The 15,614-nt window shown below is 38.4% G+C and overlaps 1 protein-coding gene across 4 annotated transcripts in view; it reads right to left on the bottom strand.

The window, feature by feature from the left end:
- Window positions 1-3,372: 3,372 nt before the first annotated feature.
- The window catches only part of LOC116713612 (cytoplasmic polyadenylation element-binding protein 3-like), a 46,174-nt gene continuing 33,932 nt past the window's right edge, over window positions 3,373-15,614 (bottom strand). For all 4 annotated transcript variants that reach the window (XM_032553812.1, XM_032553811.1, XM_032553813.1 and 1 more), the window contains 4 exons: window positions 8,110-8,228; window positions 7,232-7,346; window positions 5,665-5,846; window positions 3,373-4,768 (listed from right to left, as the gene is read on the bottom strand). In XM_032553812.1, coding sequence (XP_032409703.1) covers window positions 4,541-4,768; window positions 5,665-5,846; window positions 7,232-7,346; window positions 8,110-8,228 — 644 coding nt within the window. In that variant the 3' untranslated portion in view covers window positions 3,373-4,540. The remainder of the gene's footprint in view (window positions 4,769-5,664; window positions 5,847-7,231; window positions 7,347-8,109; window positions 8,229-15,614) is intronic.

The raw sequence follows: 15,614 nt of genomic DNA, 5'->3' as shown, positions 1-15,614 counted from the left end.
ATTACGACAAAGAATCAAGGTTGTTAGCCTTAAAAAGGAGGAAGGGGGCGGGGCTAATTCAAGTCTCGCGTGAACAGAAAGGCCACCAGTCAAATTGATGCACCTTGGGGGCTTTCAATCAAGCTACAGGTGAAAACATTTGTGTCTATTTAGTGTTAAAAAATAACATTCTTCTCTTTTTCTGTGTCCAGTGACTTTCAGAAGTCTTTTTGTTTCTCCCAACTACGTCAGGACAGCAAATCAATTCTTTTTTTTAAATTATTATTATTTTTTAATTTATTCTCTTTTTATTTATTTTTTTACAAAACAAAAAGAAAAAAAAAACGGGAGCACATACTTTTAGAAAACATAAAAAACTTATTTTTAAAAAAATAAACAGAAGATCTTCCACAACTCTGGTCAGCATAGATGATTGGTTATAAATATTTAAAAAAAGTGGGAAATTAGCTTTAATTTCTTCTCAGAGCACCTGATATTTGAGCTTTCTGCTCTCTCAACCAATTAAACCAGTGGGACTCCTTCTTCTAAACCAGTAAAGTAGACCCTACTATCACTACGAACATTATTATATTAGTTATAAAGCTTTAGCTCCTTCATTGACTCTCTTTAAAAAAAATAAATTCTTAAAATAAAAACATTTAAAAAAATCATCTCTCTTGAATAATTAAATTAATATATATTTGTCCATCTGAATAAACGTAGAAGATATGTTTCTCTCCTAATATATGTCAAAACTGAGGTATTGCAAAGGATTTTTTTTATCAGTCTTTTCCAAAAAACAAAACAAAAACAAAAAAAACTGCTGACTGTTGCAAACTGTTTTCAGATACAAAGTATAGTGCACAACAAATACAGGAAAATAAAAAATAATAATAGAAAATAATAGAAAACTGGGTAAAAAGGAGGCAAAGAAATGTTTGAAAAAATAAAAACTCTCCCCAGAATTCATTTGTTATTATTCATCAGAAATAATATCTCTTCTGCTCAGGTCCAATTAGTTTTTCTTAAACAGAAACACAAAAAAATGTCCGTCCAAAAAAAGCAGGAAAAACAACAGTTTACGACTGAAAACAGCTACACACACACACACACACACACACACAGTTACGTTTCCGTCACCATCATCGTTTCTTTTTCAGCTTTTAATGGAACCCAAAAATATATAATGTCCACCTTTATTTTTATTTCATTTATTTAGCAGGTCCGATACTTCAAGCTTTGCAGGAGACAAAAAAAAAAAGATTTTAAAAAATAAAAAATCTGGTGATTGCGTCACACACCTTCATCTCCGCCATTTTCCCCAATTAAAATATATATATATATATATATATATATATATATATATATATATATATATATATATATATATCAGTATGTGTAAGGGCTCAGTTAATCAATCTCAGATCTCCAGTAGCTTTATGGGGGTTTTCTGCTTATTCACGCTCCAAAATAAAAATAAGACAAACAAGTGAGCTCTTTGGTTGCGTTATGACGTAAAAACGTTTCTGTCAAGAGTTGGAACGAACAATAAAGTTTTGCGTGCGTGAACAATATAGTTTTACGTGTTCGTTGTTTTTTTGTTTTTTTCCAACCCCGCTCACATTATTGTCTTCTCTTCAGGTCAGATTCGAGGTCTTCGGCCTGAAAACCTTCCGTCCCAGGTGTGTGTTTCCGTGTGTGTCCAGACGTGAATCAGTGAGAACATTTTACATTTATATAACCGGCGGATATACGTGTGCATATGCTAGCTAGTTTATGAAGTTTCACAGGACTTCTATGTCGGACACTGACGACAGTTAAAGCGAATCACAGTACTAGGCAGGTCTAACTACATACAGTATAAAAAAAATAAAATAAAAAGAAAGAAAATTGCACAATTATAATCAACAATCACCGCAAATAAAGTACTTCACCTATTACAGGTTTTAATTGTAGTCCTACACTTCATTTGTGAGTAATATTAGCTTTAAAACCGTCGTCGTCCTGATCTGCTCGCGCGGCGTTGCTATGGTTACCTGTTTTCGCCCAGCGCCGTGCGAAAAGTATTCACACCGCTTTAACTTTTTAAAAATATTTCCCTCGCATCAAAATCACGTGTTTTAATGGGATTTTTATGTGATTGCTCAACAGAAAAAAAGGGTTTAGAGCAAACGCTGCCATCTTTACTTTGATCGCCCTGAATAAAATCCAGTGTTACCGAAATATTAGCGTCCAGCTGTTTGTAATTTTATTTCAGGCCTCAAATGGGTTTTTTTTTAGAGAATAATACGAAAAAAATCAGCAAGAAAAACTGTTAAAAGAAAGCAACAAAAAGTCTGGTTTGTAGTTTTCCAAATTATTTGGGACACGTCAAACCAGAGTACCGACTTAAACGTGTTTGCTAAGATCAAAGATTAACTTTTTTTTTGGCCTACAAGCTAAACTTTCTCGGAGGAAAACCGATATTGCACCGATATTGCACAGTTTCCAGCGTGAAACATAGTGGTGGCAGCATCACGCTTTGAACAGAGTTCACGGAAAACTTTCAAGATGCTGCAAAAGCTTGAAACTTGAGCAGAGATTCACCCTCCATCATGACAACAATCCTATAGATCAAAGCACATTTGTTTGTTAGGATGGCCTAGTCAAAGTTCAGACCTAAATCCAACAGAAAACTGTGGAAAGACTTTTTAAAAATTTATATTAACATTGGTATTTGCCGATATTAATCACTTTTTTAAACATATCGGAATCGGCCCAATAAATAAACCAAAGTCAATATTTATTTTCATCTTATTGACTTTTGGTTTTGGCTAATTCCTTTTAAAGGTGTCAAAACGGTAGAGAAATATTTATGATATACTATGTATAATATTGGTAAATATCGGTTATTGGACGTAAATGCAATATTAATATTGATATCGCTATCAATCCAAATTTTTATATCAGTGCAGTGCAAGGGTTCAATTTAAATGTGAAAATCTGAGCGACGCACTAAAAAAAGTGGCACACTGCAACACCACCAAATCTTACCAAGTATTTTTACTCCAGTTTCTAGTGAAAATATCTTACTACTTTTGAAATAAGAAAAAATATAATTTACAAGTAACTTTTCAACAAGATATAGAGGCTTGTTTAAAGTAAATAATTCCTTAATATTAGTGAAAAAGTACTAGTTCTATTGGCCGATTATTTGACTAACAACGGCCCCTGCACTGTTACCTAGCAACGCCAGCCAAGCCCAGCCCGTTACCTAGCAACCCAGTTCTAGTTCCACTGGCAGATTGTTTCACTTTTAACATGGGAAAAATGTCTTGTGAAAAAAAATTATCCAACAATATTAATGTTTATTTAATTAAAACAAGATCCTATTTCTTGTTGAAAAGTTACTTGTAAGTTATTTTTTTCTTATTTTAACTAAGATCAAAAATGCTTGGTAAGATTTTCTGGTTTTGCAGTAACTGTGGAGAAACATTCAGATATCTGAGGGCCGGAATATATTCCATTGTTCCCCTATTGAGATTTTTAATTTGCAAATTTCCCCCACTATATAAATCACTTTCCATTGCTCTAATTTGATAAAATCCCAGTAAAACACCATCAAGTTTTCAGTGATCTGATGCATGAATCCTTCAGCAGGGTGCAACACGACTTGCAGTGCGTTGTGCAAAACATGGCCAGAATGAAAATAAAAACAAAAACCTGCAGACATGATACTGAAAAAGTGTTTTGCATGCAGCAGCCTGACTAGAACATGCAGTTAGGGGCGACCCCTGACCTCAAAACGTCGGCCATCGTTGCCTGAGACAACTTGTCGTCCTGAAACGCCGGCTGCTTCTGAATTCCTCGCTGGGAAAATAAAATAAAGTACTTGTGGTATCTGTTCATACCATGGGATTTAGCAGCAAAGCTCCCGCAGCAGTTACATTTACATTACACTAAAAAAATTATGTTGTTATAAAAATAAAGACCTAGATATCAAACGCAAACTAATCTGATTGTGAGGTATTAACATTTACAGAGAATATATCAGTTGTTTTCAGAGCTGGTAATTGTTGCTACATCTGATGCCGCCTAACTTCTGCATTTATTCAATTAGCCTTTGGTAGTTTTTAAATTGATTTATTCTTCTTTATGTTTTTAACTAGGGGCGACGTAACTACAGCTGTTTCAAAGTAAGTGCATGCTCCTTTTGCATAAAATTTAAACCATCTATTTAACGTCTAGATAACTACAAAACAAAAAAAATAGAGCTATGTGTATTTTTAAATACGTGAGCGGTCCCGAGGGGGGACATACCGAACCATCCTGGGTGTGTGTACGTGTGTATGTGTGTGCGTTATAGTGAGACTTTGTGCCAAAGTGCAAATTGTAAGCCGGTGGAGTTTTTCCCCCCCCACAAAGCTTTGACAACGAGTTCAGAACCGAGAATCTGATCCGTTTCGCTTTTTTTCCCACGTCGGGTGGAGCCGGCGGGAGCTGTTCTCATTTGTCCTTCTTCATCTGGGTTGAGGATAGTGCAGATCCGTGATCCCCCGCTGACCCCGCTGGCCCGCCGCCCTCAGCTCCAGCGGAAGGAGACGTGTCGAGGGCGGTCGCCGCCCTCCTTCACCAGCGGCTTGTGGAACTCACGGCCGGCCCGGGAGTGGATGCTGGCCCAGCAGAACTCGCAGTAGTACTGCAGGCAGGTGACGTTGGCACAGAAAAACGGGGCGAACTTGCCGCCGCAGCGCGCGCCCTGGCACTCGTCGCACATCTGGTCGTCCAGAACATACGGCTTCACCTCCACCTGTAGGGGGAGACGCAGAGAGGTCGTCAAGAGTTCAACAAGTCCTGGCAAAATCAACAAAAAAAGTACAAATTATGATCACAATTACTGCAAAAATACAAAATCTTATCAAGGAATTTTGGTCTAGTTTCTATCTTACTACATTTGAAATCAGAGAAAAATAACTTAGAAGTAACTTTTCAGCAAGATGTGAGCTTGTTTTGATAGCAGGATAAAATTACTCACATGAACAAGGAATAGACACATTTTCAATCAATTATTGATTTAAAACTAGCTCCTATCTCTTGCTGAAAAGCTACTTTTCAGTTACTTTTGTCTTATTTCAAGTGAACCAATTTATCTGCATTGGATCCAGACCAAAAACATAATCAGATGCTGTGTTTTTGCAGTTTTCTCCCTTAATTGTTGTTATTGTGCCTGACTTGTGTTCATAATAAAGCCCTTGCCGCCCCCGACTGAAGATAAACGACGTTAGCTGAGGTGGGCTGGGCCCGGCTGGACCGGGCTGGCCCGCCCTCCTGGCTGACACCCAGTCTGTCTCGGTCTCAATCGGCCGGTGCGCCTAAAATAAGCGAGCTGCAGCGCGGCTGGATATTCACGCATGGGGAAGTACTATAATTAAACCGGCTCTATGTGTCTGCAACCTGAAACATCTGTCGGGACGCAGAGTGATTACACAGCCGAGCCGGGCCGGGCCTTCCGGTTCTGTAGGCCGCAGAGAAGCTTCTGGCAGAGCAGGAAATACATAAACTCAAGTAAAGTATTTCTTAAATAGTCTACTCAAGTACCGAGTAACTGAACAAATGATCAATCATTTAATATTTAAGGATTACATCTCCAGACGGACCAAAATATAAAGTGTAAATTTTGTCTCTCTCTCTGGTGAACTCGCTCACCCTTTTGTCGATGTCGTTGTGCTGCAGCTGGACAAAGCGGGCGCTGATGGCGGCGATGTAGCTCTGCTGGTTGGAGAACGCCACGCGCCCGGCTCCCTTCGGATATTTCAGCTCCGGGTCCGTGTCGATGCCGGCGTAGCAAACGCCTCCGTACAGCCGGTCCATGATCATCGCTAGCTCCACTGGAAGACAAGAGGAAAACACAGAGCAAAAAATAAGACTGGGTTTCTTCTAGAATACACTGCAAAAACACAAAATACCAAAAATCTGTATTATAGGAGAAAAAAAACAAACATATCCAAATACTTTTAGAGCTTCAGTCAAAACATGCAAGCGTACGCTGTAAAAACGAAAATCTGACCCAATATTTTTGGTCTAGTTTCTAGTGCAAATATGGCAGAAATCAAACTTACAAGTAACTTTTCAGCAAAATACAGGAGCTTTTTTAAGTCAATAATTCCTTAATATTGATTGAAAAAATAAAAATAATTCTACCAGCAGATTATTTCACTTATAACATGGCAAAAATATTTTAAGTGAAGAAAAAAACCCAACCATTCCTTATTTTAAGTTTTTATTTTTCATGTAGGAATTATAAATTACTACATAATTCTCTTAATATTACTGCTTTATTTATATATTTGTTTGACTTTATTTTCATAATATTCTGGGTTGATCCTCAGATTCTGGCTTATGTCATGATATTAAACTTTATTTTGAAATTATCAAGACATATTTGTTAAAACTGTCTCCATGTCATGACAGTTTAATATGAAACATAATCTGTGATAACTTCGACCTCCTTCACTTCTTCCCTGAGCTACTATTTCTGTCTAAAGAAATGCGCTGCTCCTAACCAAAAACAACCAATCAGAGCCAGGCGGCGGGGCTTATTGCTGCCAATCAACCTCAGATCCTCACTGGCGGAGAAACCATTTAATGTTGCAGGAAAACAGTTCATCTGCTGTCATCAGTAGGCTAACTAGCCTTAGCATTTATGACAGGGGGTTGGGTGATGATTGACAGCGCTAAGACCCGCCTCCTGGCTCTGATTGGTTGTTTCTAGTTAGCAGTCTCATATTAAACTGTCACAATATGGTGACAGTTTCAACAAATATGTAAAAAAAAATATTTTGTAAAAGTTAGACAATGCAGCTTTAATGATTAAGAGGAGAAAAAAGATCCAGTTTTAAATTTAGTAGTTGACTGATTTCAGCATGTATAGTTTGTTCCTTCTTCTTTCTAAAATTGAACAAAATTCTCCACTTTGTCCCCCACAAACAGCAGCAGCAGCTGCAGCAGCTTCAACCTGCTGGGGGAAATTATCTGGGGGTCAGATTGCAGACAAGCTAGCAATGCTAATCCCGCTAAGAGAAAGGCTCAACCTTCCATTAGCTCATGAATTCCTAACGCGTTGACCTCTAGGTCGCCCTCCTGGGAACCCAAGACGAGGATTGCTTTCTCACCGGGAGACGCTTCATTACCGCCTCCGGCTGCGGTTCACTTTATGAAGCGCATTTGGAGGCTTTAAGGGGCAGAAGCTGCAGGATTCATAACGTAAGGCTACCTGCACGCAGGGGCCGGGGAACTCCCCCAACGAAAATGGTTTTGCGGGGATCCAGAGGCTGGGAGCCGTCCATGACGAAGTCGCTGTCGCCCAGGTTCCAGGGACGGATCTGGACCTGCAGAAAAACAAGAAAAAAAAAACAATATGGAAAATATTTGAGCTAAAACTGAGATATGGGAGAGGAAAGGGCTACAGAGTTAGCACGAAGCTGTGTGATATGGAGAAAATGGGCAGAAAGTAAATACTTAATCTGTTAATGAATCAGCCTCAGATTATCATCAGTACACTGCAAAAGCACAAAATCTTACCAAGTATTTGTGGTTTTCTTTCTAGTACAAATTTCTTAGTATGCTTGAAATTTGAAATTAGACCAGGGGTGTCCAAAGTGTGGCCTGGGAGCCATTTCTGGCCCTAGAAATCATTTTGTTCGGCCCCTGATCACAAGAATGTCAGAAAACAATTGACGCCCCAAAAATGTGAAAATTGTCTTTTATTTTTTTAATAAGGCAACAGTTTGAAGCCCTGTTTACTTTTTAAATAATTTATAGATTTCACAAATTTATAGTTTATTGTTGAGCAGGTGAATAAAAAAAAATCACAGTAAACTAATCTTTGCATTTTTAATTTAATAAATTTTATGAACCACCAGTAGTTTAAATTTGCAAGTTTTGATCCCCAGTTCAAAAACGTAACACCAGTAAATCAGACAAAACTAACTCACAAGTAACCATCCAGTTTAAGACAATAATTCCTTAATATTGGTGAGAAATATTTGTTCCACAGGCAGATTATTTCACTCATAACTTGGAAAAAAATGTCTTGTTGCAGGTGAAATAATCTGCCAGAGGAACCAGTAACAGGTGACCAGTAACACTTACTGGTTTGTCCTTGATGGTGGGACTGGACACACACAGGTAGAGCTTCCCGTCCTCCTCAATGCAGGCGTCGATCAACGCCTGGACTGAAGCCTCTTCCTGGAAAAGCAGGAAGGCGTAACCTGGAAGGGACCAAAAAATGATTTTAAGGAAATATGACCTTGAGAGGGAATAAAAATAATCATATATTCAAATAAATAATCATATATTCAAATAATTTAACAGTTTCAGCAAATACATGCAGACAAAAACATAAAGTCTAGTTTCTAGAGCAAATATCTTAGTACACTTGAAATAAGACAAAACTAATTTAGAAGTAACTTTTGAATTTGTTTTAAGTAAATAATTCCTTAATATTGATGAAAAAGTTTAGCTCCACTGGCAGATTATTTCACTTTTAACGTTGGAAAAATGTCTTGTTATAAAATAAATAATCTGCCATTCCTCATTTTAAATTTGTATTCTTCATGTAGAAGTTATAATAAAATTACTACTTATTTCTGCTAATATTACATTTTTATTCTGACATTATTTTGACTGTCATACGACTTTTCTCCTATTATTAAAAGTTTATTCTCATAATATTCAACCATTGGGGTACCATTCAATATTTAGCAGTCTAACACGCGCTGAGTGGCGGCGTTTTGTGCAGGAAAGAAAAGAGAAAAACTTTCTCAGACCATCTCTGAGCGCTGCTGCATCATTTAATGTTGAGAGCAGAGACTTCCTTCAAGGTCAGAGCGCCAAAAAACGATTCAGCATCTAAAGCTATTAGAGGCACCAAAAAAACCAGAAAATCCATCCGAGACGTAAACATCAGCGGAAAAGGATAAAAACAAAACATTTATATCTTCCATTTCTTTTATTCACAATGTCATTTCGCTCCTCTTTATTAAAATTGGTAACTTACCATCTAATCTCCTCCTGACCCATGTCTAGTTTAGAGTCTATTTTCTCAATTTTATCCTAATCCAGAACTAGAAAAACTGTATTTCTTAATTGTCAGCAAATTACAGGGTTCGTACTTTATCCACAGTAAAATTCAAGAATTTTTCAACATTTATAAAGTAAGTTTTCAAAATTTTCCAGTTTAAATTCACAATTACATGATACTATCTATTAATTATTTAATGTTTAGTGTTTCTATTCTACATTCAACAGTATAAAACAAAATTTTATGTTTTCAAACGTCTCAAACATCCTATAAACCTGTCTGATTTGAGAACAAAACACAAATTTTAACACAAGAAATATATATGATATATATTGTTGAATGTAAACAAATATAAGCAAACATTTATCTCAATAACACAGATCAATAAGTTATCGAGAAATTAGGAATAATAAATATTTACTACATAGAAACAACCCAAACGAATTGTTTTTATTCCTTAAATTATATGCTAAAAGTTTTGTTGTTTTTTTTATCTAAAAAATGTTCCTGCTACGTTTTCTGGCATTTAGTAAATAGAAATTATTTCGTTAATTCTTTTTTTTTTTTTTTTTTTTTTTTTTTTTTTTTTTTTTTTTGTAACCCCTCCAGGGGGGTCTTTTTGTGGGCTCTAGAGTCCCTTTTCATGAAGTAGGCTGACAGGGAAAGGGGGAGGAGCGGGGGGAAGACATTGCGGAATTAAATGTCGCCGGGTCCGGGAGTCGAAAACCCGGACCAGCCGCGTCGGAGGACTTGAGGCCTCCAACATGTGGGTCGCGCTAACCCCTACGCCACCACGGCCACGCCCTATTTCGTTTTAATTCTAACTAACCTGAAGCAGCCAAGAAACTTTTCGTCGGATTTAACTTCTTAGACAGCAAGAACACACAACCAACATTGTAATGATTAATCTGAATAATCATGGTTTTTAATCGATTAATTAACTAATTGTCAACTATTAAGTAATCGATTAATAGTTAACTGGCGTATAGAGGACTCAAAAATGTCAGTTTTGCTGAAAGAACAACACCATCAGAGCAGGAATTAAACCATAACTGTGCAAAAAAAATAAACAAATTTTGCATTTTAATATAATAAAAAAAACCTTTGTCTCTACATATGTTTTAGCCAAAACCCCTCAGATGGCACCCGGTTCAAATCTACTTTTCAGCACCTTTAACCAACAGACTATTAATTAGTTTATCCAAAAATAGTCAGCAGATGTATTCCTGATATTGCATAAAAAGGCAAAAATAAAAAATACTGATGATTAACCGATTAATTATCAAGATAAATGATAACAAAAATAATCGGTAATCGTAGGTGTGAAAATAATCTGGTTTCTACTGAAAAAGTTTTCCAAATTTAGGCTTTTAATCAAACGTTACACTGAATTTTATTACAAAACGCAGTTAGAATATCAAGCACTTTCCAAACCTTGAAAAAAAATTATTTTCAAGGATTTCAAGCACTTAAATGAACCATCAAACTAATCTAAAGAGCAGCAGCTGTTGGTGCGACAGCTGTTCGCTCCCGTTGGTGTGTGTGTGTCAGGGGAATAAGAAGCAATCTGATTGGCTGATTAGGATCAGAAACATCCCGGCGTATCGCGCGCTGCCCGGCGGCCCGAGGACGCAGCGTCAGGACAACACACACACACACACACGCACACACACACACACACACATACAGAACGTGCAAAAATTGAGGAGTTTTTAAAAAATGATGCTGTCTTTTTTTATCATTTATTTTTGATTTTGTTCCTTCGTGAGTGGAGCTGCTAACGTTGAGACGAAAAGAGAAAAGAAAGCGATAAAAAAGAAATGGCTGACTCAGCAAAGTGCGAGAAAAAAATGAAGTGAGGCGAGAAAAGCAAAGGAACGGAGCAGAGAAAACTTTCAGATTCAGGTTTTTATATGTTTGATGAAACATAGCGACAGTGCATGTTAATGATCAAATATGGAGACATTGTTCATCCTTAAGGTCTGATGGACAGATGGACAACTTTCCATTTTAAAATGTATTTTCCAAATCTGGAATGAAATTTCTAACTGAATCTGTTGGTTGGTTGGGAGGAAGCAAGGAAAGGAGGAAGGAAGGAAGAAGGAATGGAAGGATGGAAAAAAGAACAAATGAACACATGGGACAGGAAAGAACAAAGGATAAAAAGATACAGGAAGGAAGGAAGAAAGAAAGGAAAGAAGGACAAAAGAACAGCAAGAAGGAAGGAAGAAGAGAAGCACAGATTAGAAGGTAAGGAAAGAATGGAAGAAAGTAAGGACACATCAGGAAGGAAGGAAATACAAAAGGATACAGTAAGATAGGAAAGAAGGCAGGAAGGGAGCACAAAAGGACACGAAAAGGATTTAAGGAATGAATGACAGATTTGAATAAAAGGAAGGAAGGAAGCATCAGCACACGAAGGAATAAAAGAAGGAAAGATGGCAGAAAGGAAGGAGGTGAAGAAGAAGAAAGAGGAAATCAAATGTCTACATCTGATACAGAATCCGAAAATCTGATATTTAACTGAAATATTTCTATACATATCCAGAACTTTAAGGCCAAGCCTGAGTTCTATTAAACATTTACAATAATCCAAAAAGATCTAATTAATTAAAACTATTATTTACACAGCAGTGCTAAAACACAAACCGCTACCAGCTGCTTTAAACGTCCAAATAATCTCTCTGCTAATTGGGTGCACACACGGGAAAGCTGCCTCATCATCGGCCGGCTGACGCTTACGTAAGGACGGGATGTCATTCGGATAAATCTGAGGTTTAGGACAACATCATCGCCCCTCAGAGAGAGAGAGAGCGAGAGAGGAAGGGAAATATTTAAACGGGGTAAAAATAAGGCATGAAAAGGCAGAGCTAGCCAGCAGCTCTTCCAGTCTGAGAGAGAACAACATGTTCTGTGACCCGGAGGGGGAGGGAAGAACGGCAGATGGAAAAGAGAGTAAAACAGGAAAGGAAAGGGAAGGTGGGAAGAGAATGAATGAGGGCTTTACAAGCTGAACATTCAGAAATAGGCTCTGGTGAGCAGGAGCCTTTCAGGAAGTGGAGAAAAGAGGCTGAAAGTGAAACAAACTCCTGATTTCAACTAAACTAACCCACCGACTGAAACCAAGCCACTTTAGCGAGACAATATTTGCACTTTTCTAGGCTTAGAAACGGGACTTGGTACTCAAAAATTCCCATTTTGAATGGTTTTGTGCTTCCAGTTGGGTCTCAACTGCTTCGACCAACAAGACCAAGAGCTTTAAAAAAAACCCAAAAAACAACTAATCGTTTTTGGGAATAAGTTCCTGTTTTTAGGTGTAGGGAAAATAAAGAAACAGAATGTAACGTCACAAATCAGCAGGCTCTGCACCTCACCTAGCAACCCCGGTTGCTAGGCAACCCCAACCAAGCCAAGCCCATCACCTAGCAACCCAAGTGGAGCTCTAGCACATATGGTCAGCTGGATTTAAAGCTGCTAGGAAAGATACGTTTTTTGTTGTTGACTTAACATCCAAACACCACCAGCTACATTCTTGTTGGTCGTGCAGAATTCTCCACTTCTGCCTTTCACAGATGTACGGTTGCATAATTGCGCATCTGTTTGCAGCCATTTTCATGTGTGAGTGTAAATGCTAAGTTGGGCATCGTGGCAACTACAACTTATTTGGATTTAAAGAGGCAAGACACCGAAAAATACAGCTCATTCTGAAAGGAGCTCAAAACTGGCAGAAGTGAGTTTACTGAAATTTGTCAATCAATCAAATGTTATTTGTATAGCACATTTCAGCAGCAAGGCATTTCAAAGTGCTTTACATCATATCAAACACAGAAACACAAAGCAACATAGAATCAATCAAAACACGACATTAAGTCAAGTTCCATCAATAAATTTGTAATTGATTACGTTTCATACAATCCTAAACAGGTGGGTTTTTAGTCGAGTTTGCATCCATAAAAGGTTTACCTGTTACACTCCTACTGTGTTATATGGAACAAAATACCTGTTGCTATTTTTATTCCCACTCACGCTCACAATCACACAGTTTATTACGATGTAGATGCATTTTAATGGGCTTCTGGCACAAGGCTCCGTACACCTTTCACAGAATTTCGAGCAGGGACTCCGCCGTCCCTCACGGATGTTTGTGCAGTTCTATGGTACCTGTTAGTGTCTAGAATTTACAGGGTTTCCGTTACGCGCAATGACCCTCAGTCACTCGCCGTTTTTATTCCGGCACGGGGCTCCGTACACCTTGTCATGAAATGCGGTAATTGGTGGTGAGGTTGGCTGCGGAGGATCCAGGTTGTGATGTGAAAAAGGATGATTTAATTAAAGCTCTTACAGATTAACAGAAAATCCAAGCAGCACAGGTGAACTAGGAAGCAAGGAACTCAACACTGGTAGCTCTAGTAGTGAAGATAAACACCAACTTGACACTTTGACAAGGACCCGACGAGGAAACAGGACACAGCTGGGATCAACCAAGGGGTAGACAAGACGACACAGAAACTAAATTGACTAGAAAACAAACACAGAGACCTAAATCGAAACAGAAATCTCGTTATCTTAGAATTATTTTGTGCAAAGTAATGTCATGCACAAATAGACAACCATTCATCTTTGAAAAGCAGAAGTGAAGCTTCCTGCAGCAGGTGGTTTCTGGATGGTAAGTCAACTACAAAAACGTATCTTCTCCAGCAGCCATTGTACAGCACATACAGCGGTAAAACCAGCTGACCAAACATGCTGGAGCTCTGCGTTGGGTTGCTATGTAATGGGTTAGGCTTGGCTGGTGTTGCTAGGTAACGGTGCTGTGCCCCCAGAGTGTGACTTAATCAGGAGGTTTTTGAACCAGCTCATTTTCCAGTCTCCAAAAGATATGAACTTATTGGCTGAATGTTTTTTTTCAAGCACTTAAAATAATCATTTAAATGTATTTTGTACTTGCTTTGGGTATTTCTCCAATGACTTTGATTATCTAAAAACATCTAAGTGAGAAACTTCAGAAGGAATAGATCTGTAATGGTGTGTGTGGTTCTTTTATAGTAAATATTAGCGTTTCTCCAAATCGATGTGACCCACTTCATCATCTTTAATCTGAGCGAATGAACTGATATTCAGTCCGGACGCTGCTGAGGATGTGTCTGCCTCCGTCAGCCTGGCGCAGTGCGGAGGCTTGTGCCACGGGAGGAGAGCGGAGATCTGCAGTGGCTCGTGCCTGCGAGTTAGAAAGCTTTCCTCCTGAGCTCTCAGCACCGTCTGCTAAGTAAGGCAATGTGTACACCATGAAAGAGCAATCAGCAACGAACAGGACGGATACCTTCCTGATTCAATATGTCTGATTCATCTGACATATTGTCAGATTACTGGAAGATGTCACTCTCAGCAGACACTTCATTAGTCTTGTTGTGTTCAGAAGTAACTTAATGTTCATTATTTAACTGTTTCTTTCCATGTCGCAACAATAATAGAGCAACAGTAATGAATTTTACCAACAAAACTTTGCCTGCCAAGAGAGACTGAGGGAATGAGTGAAGAATTAAACAAACTTACATGAAAAATTTACATTTGAAATAAATCACTAAAATCTTTAAACTAATGTAAGATTCAGACTCTAAATGAGCGTATTCAAACTTCACATCAAGGCAGTTAGGTCACACACCCCAGTTGGTGTTAAATTAAATCTTTTGTTCATTTTTATTTTTTAAATGAAGTGTTTTTGAATGAAGTTTTTAAGTTGAGGTAGATTATTCTGCTGCTCCTCTCCTACTGCACATGGCTCAGTCGGTGCAAACGACACCCAAGTCACCAAGGGGTCAGTCACTTAGCAGAGCGCAAACATCTTTCCACTGGCACATCAAAGCCCGAGATTGAAATCCAAGTCTTCCCGCTACCTCATCAAGTGAAAGTTATGTTGACTTTGCGGAAATCTAATCCAATGATGACCAGATACGGCGACTGACCGAGTCATGCTGCTGGCTTCTCAGGCTTAAATGGTGACATTTAAGTCCAGGGTTATCGCAGCAGCTGAGACGAGTCTGCGGATTGGTTCTCAACGAGCCCAAAGCCCAGAGAAAGCGCCCAACCATCAGAAATAACGCCATCTGAACAACACGCTTCTACATGCTATGATTTTTTTAAATGAGACCCTTTATGTAAAATTCACATTTTCCACGTTTTTGTACTTCCATTTGCGCCTCTAATGATTCTTAAAAAGAAAAAAACAACAACACCCCCCAGCCATATTTTTTGGTGTCCGGAAAGTGAGTCGTTTCAAAAACCTTCCGAACGTAACGTCACAAATCAGCCTAGCTGGTTACCTAGCAACCCCAGTGGAATTTCGCCCATTACCTAGCAACCCAAGTGGAGTTCCAGCGTGTTTGGTCAGCTGGTTTTGCCACTGTATAATGGCTGCTGGAAAAGACAAGTGTTTTGTTATTGACTTAACATCCAGAAACAACTTGTTCCACTCGTGTTGGTTGTGCAGGAGGCTCTACTTCTGCTTTTCAAAGATGTATGGCTGTATATTTCTGCATCCGTCATTTTCACATGCGAGTGTAAATGGCTAATGCTG

Source organism: Xiphophorus hellerii, chromosome 22 (assembly GCF_003331165.1).
Source record: "Xiphophorus hellerii strain 12219 chromosome 22, Xiphophorus_hellerii-4.1, whole genome shotgun sequence".
In the NCBI taxonomy this organism is placed as follows: domain Eukaryota; kingdom Metazoa; phylum Chordata; class Actinopteri; order Cyprinodontiformes; family Poeciliidae; genus Xiphophorus; species Xiphophorus hellerii.
This window is presented reverse-complemented; position numbering and strand designations above follow the sequence as displayed.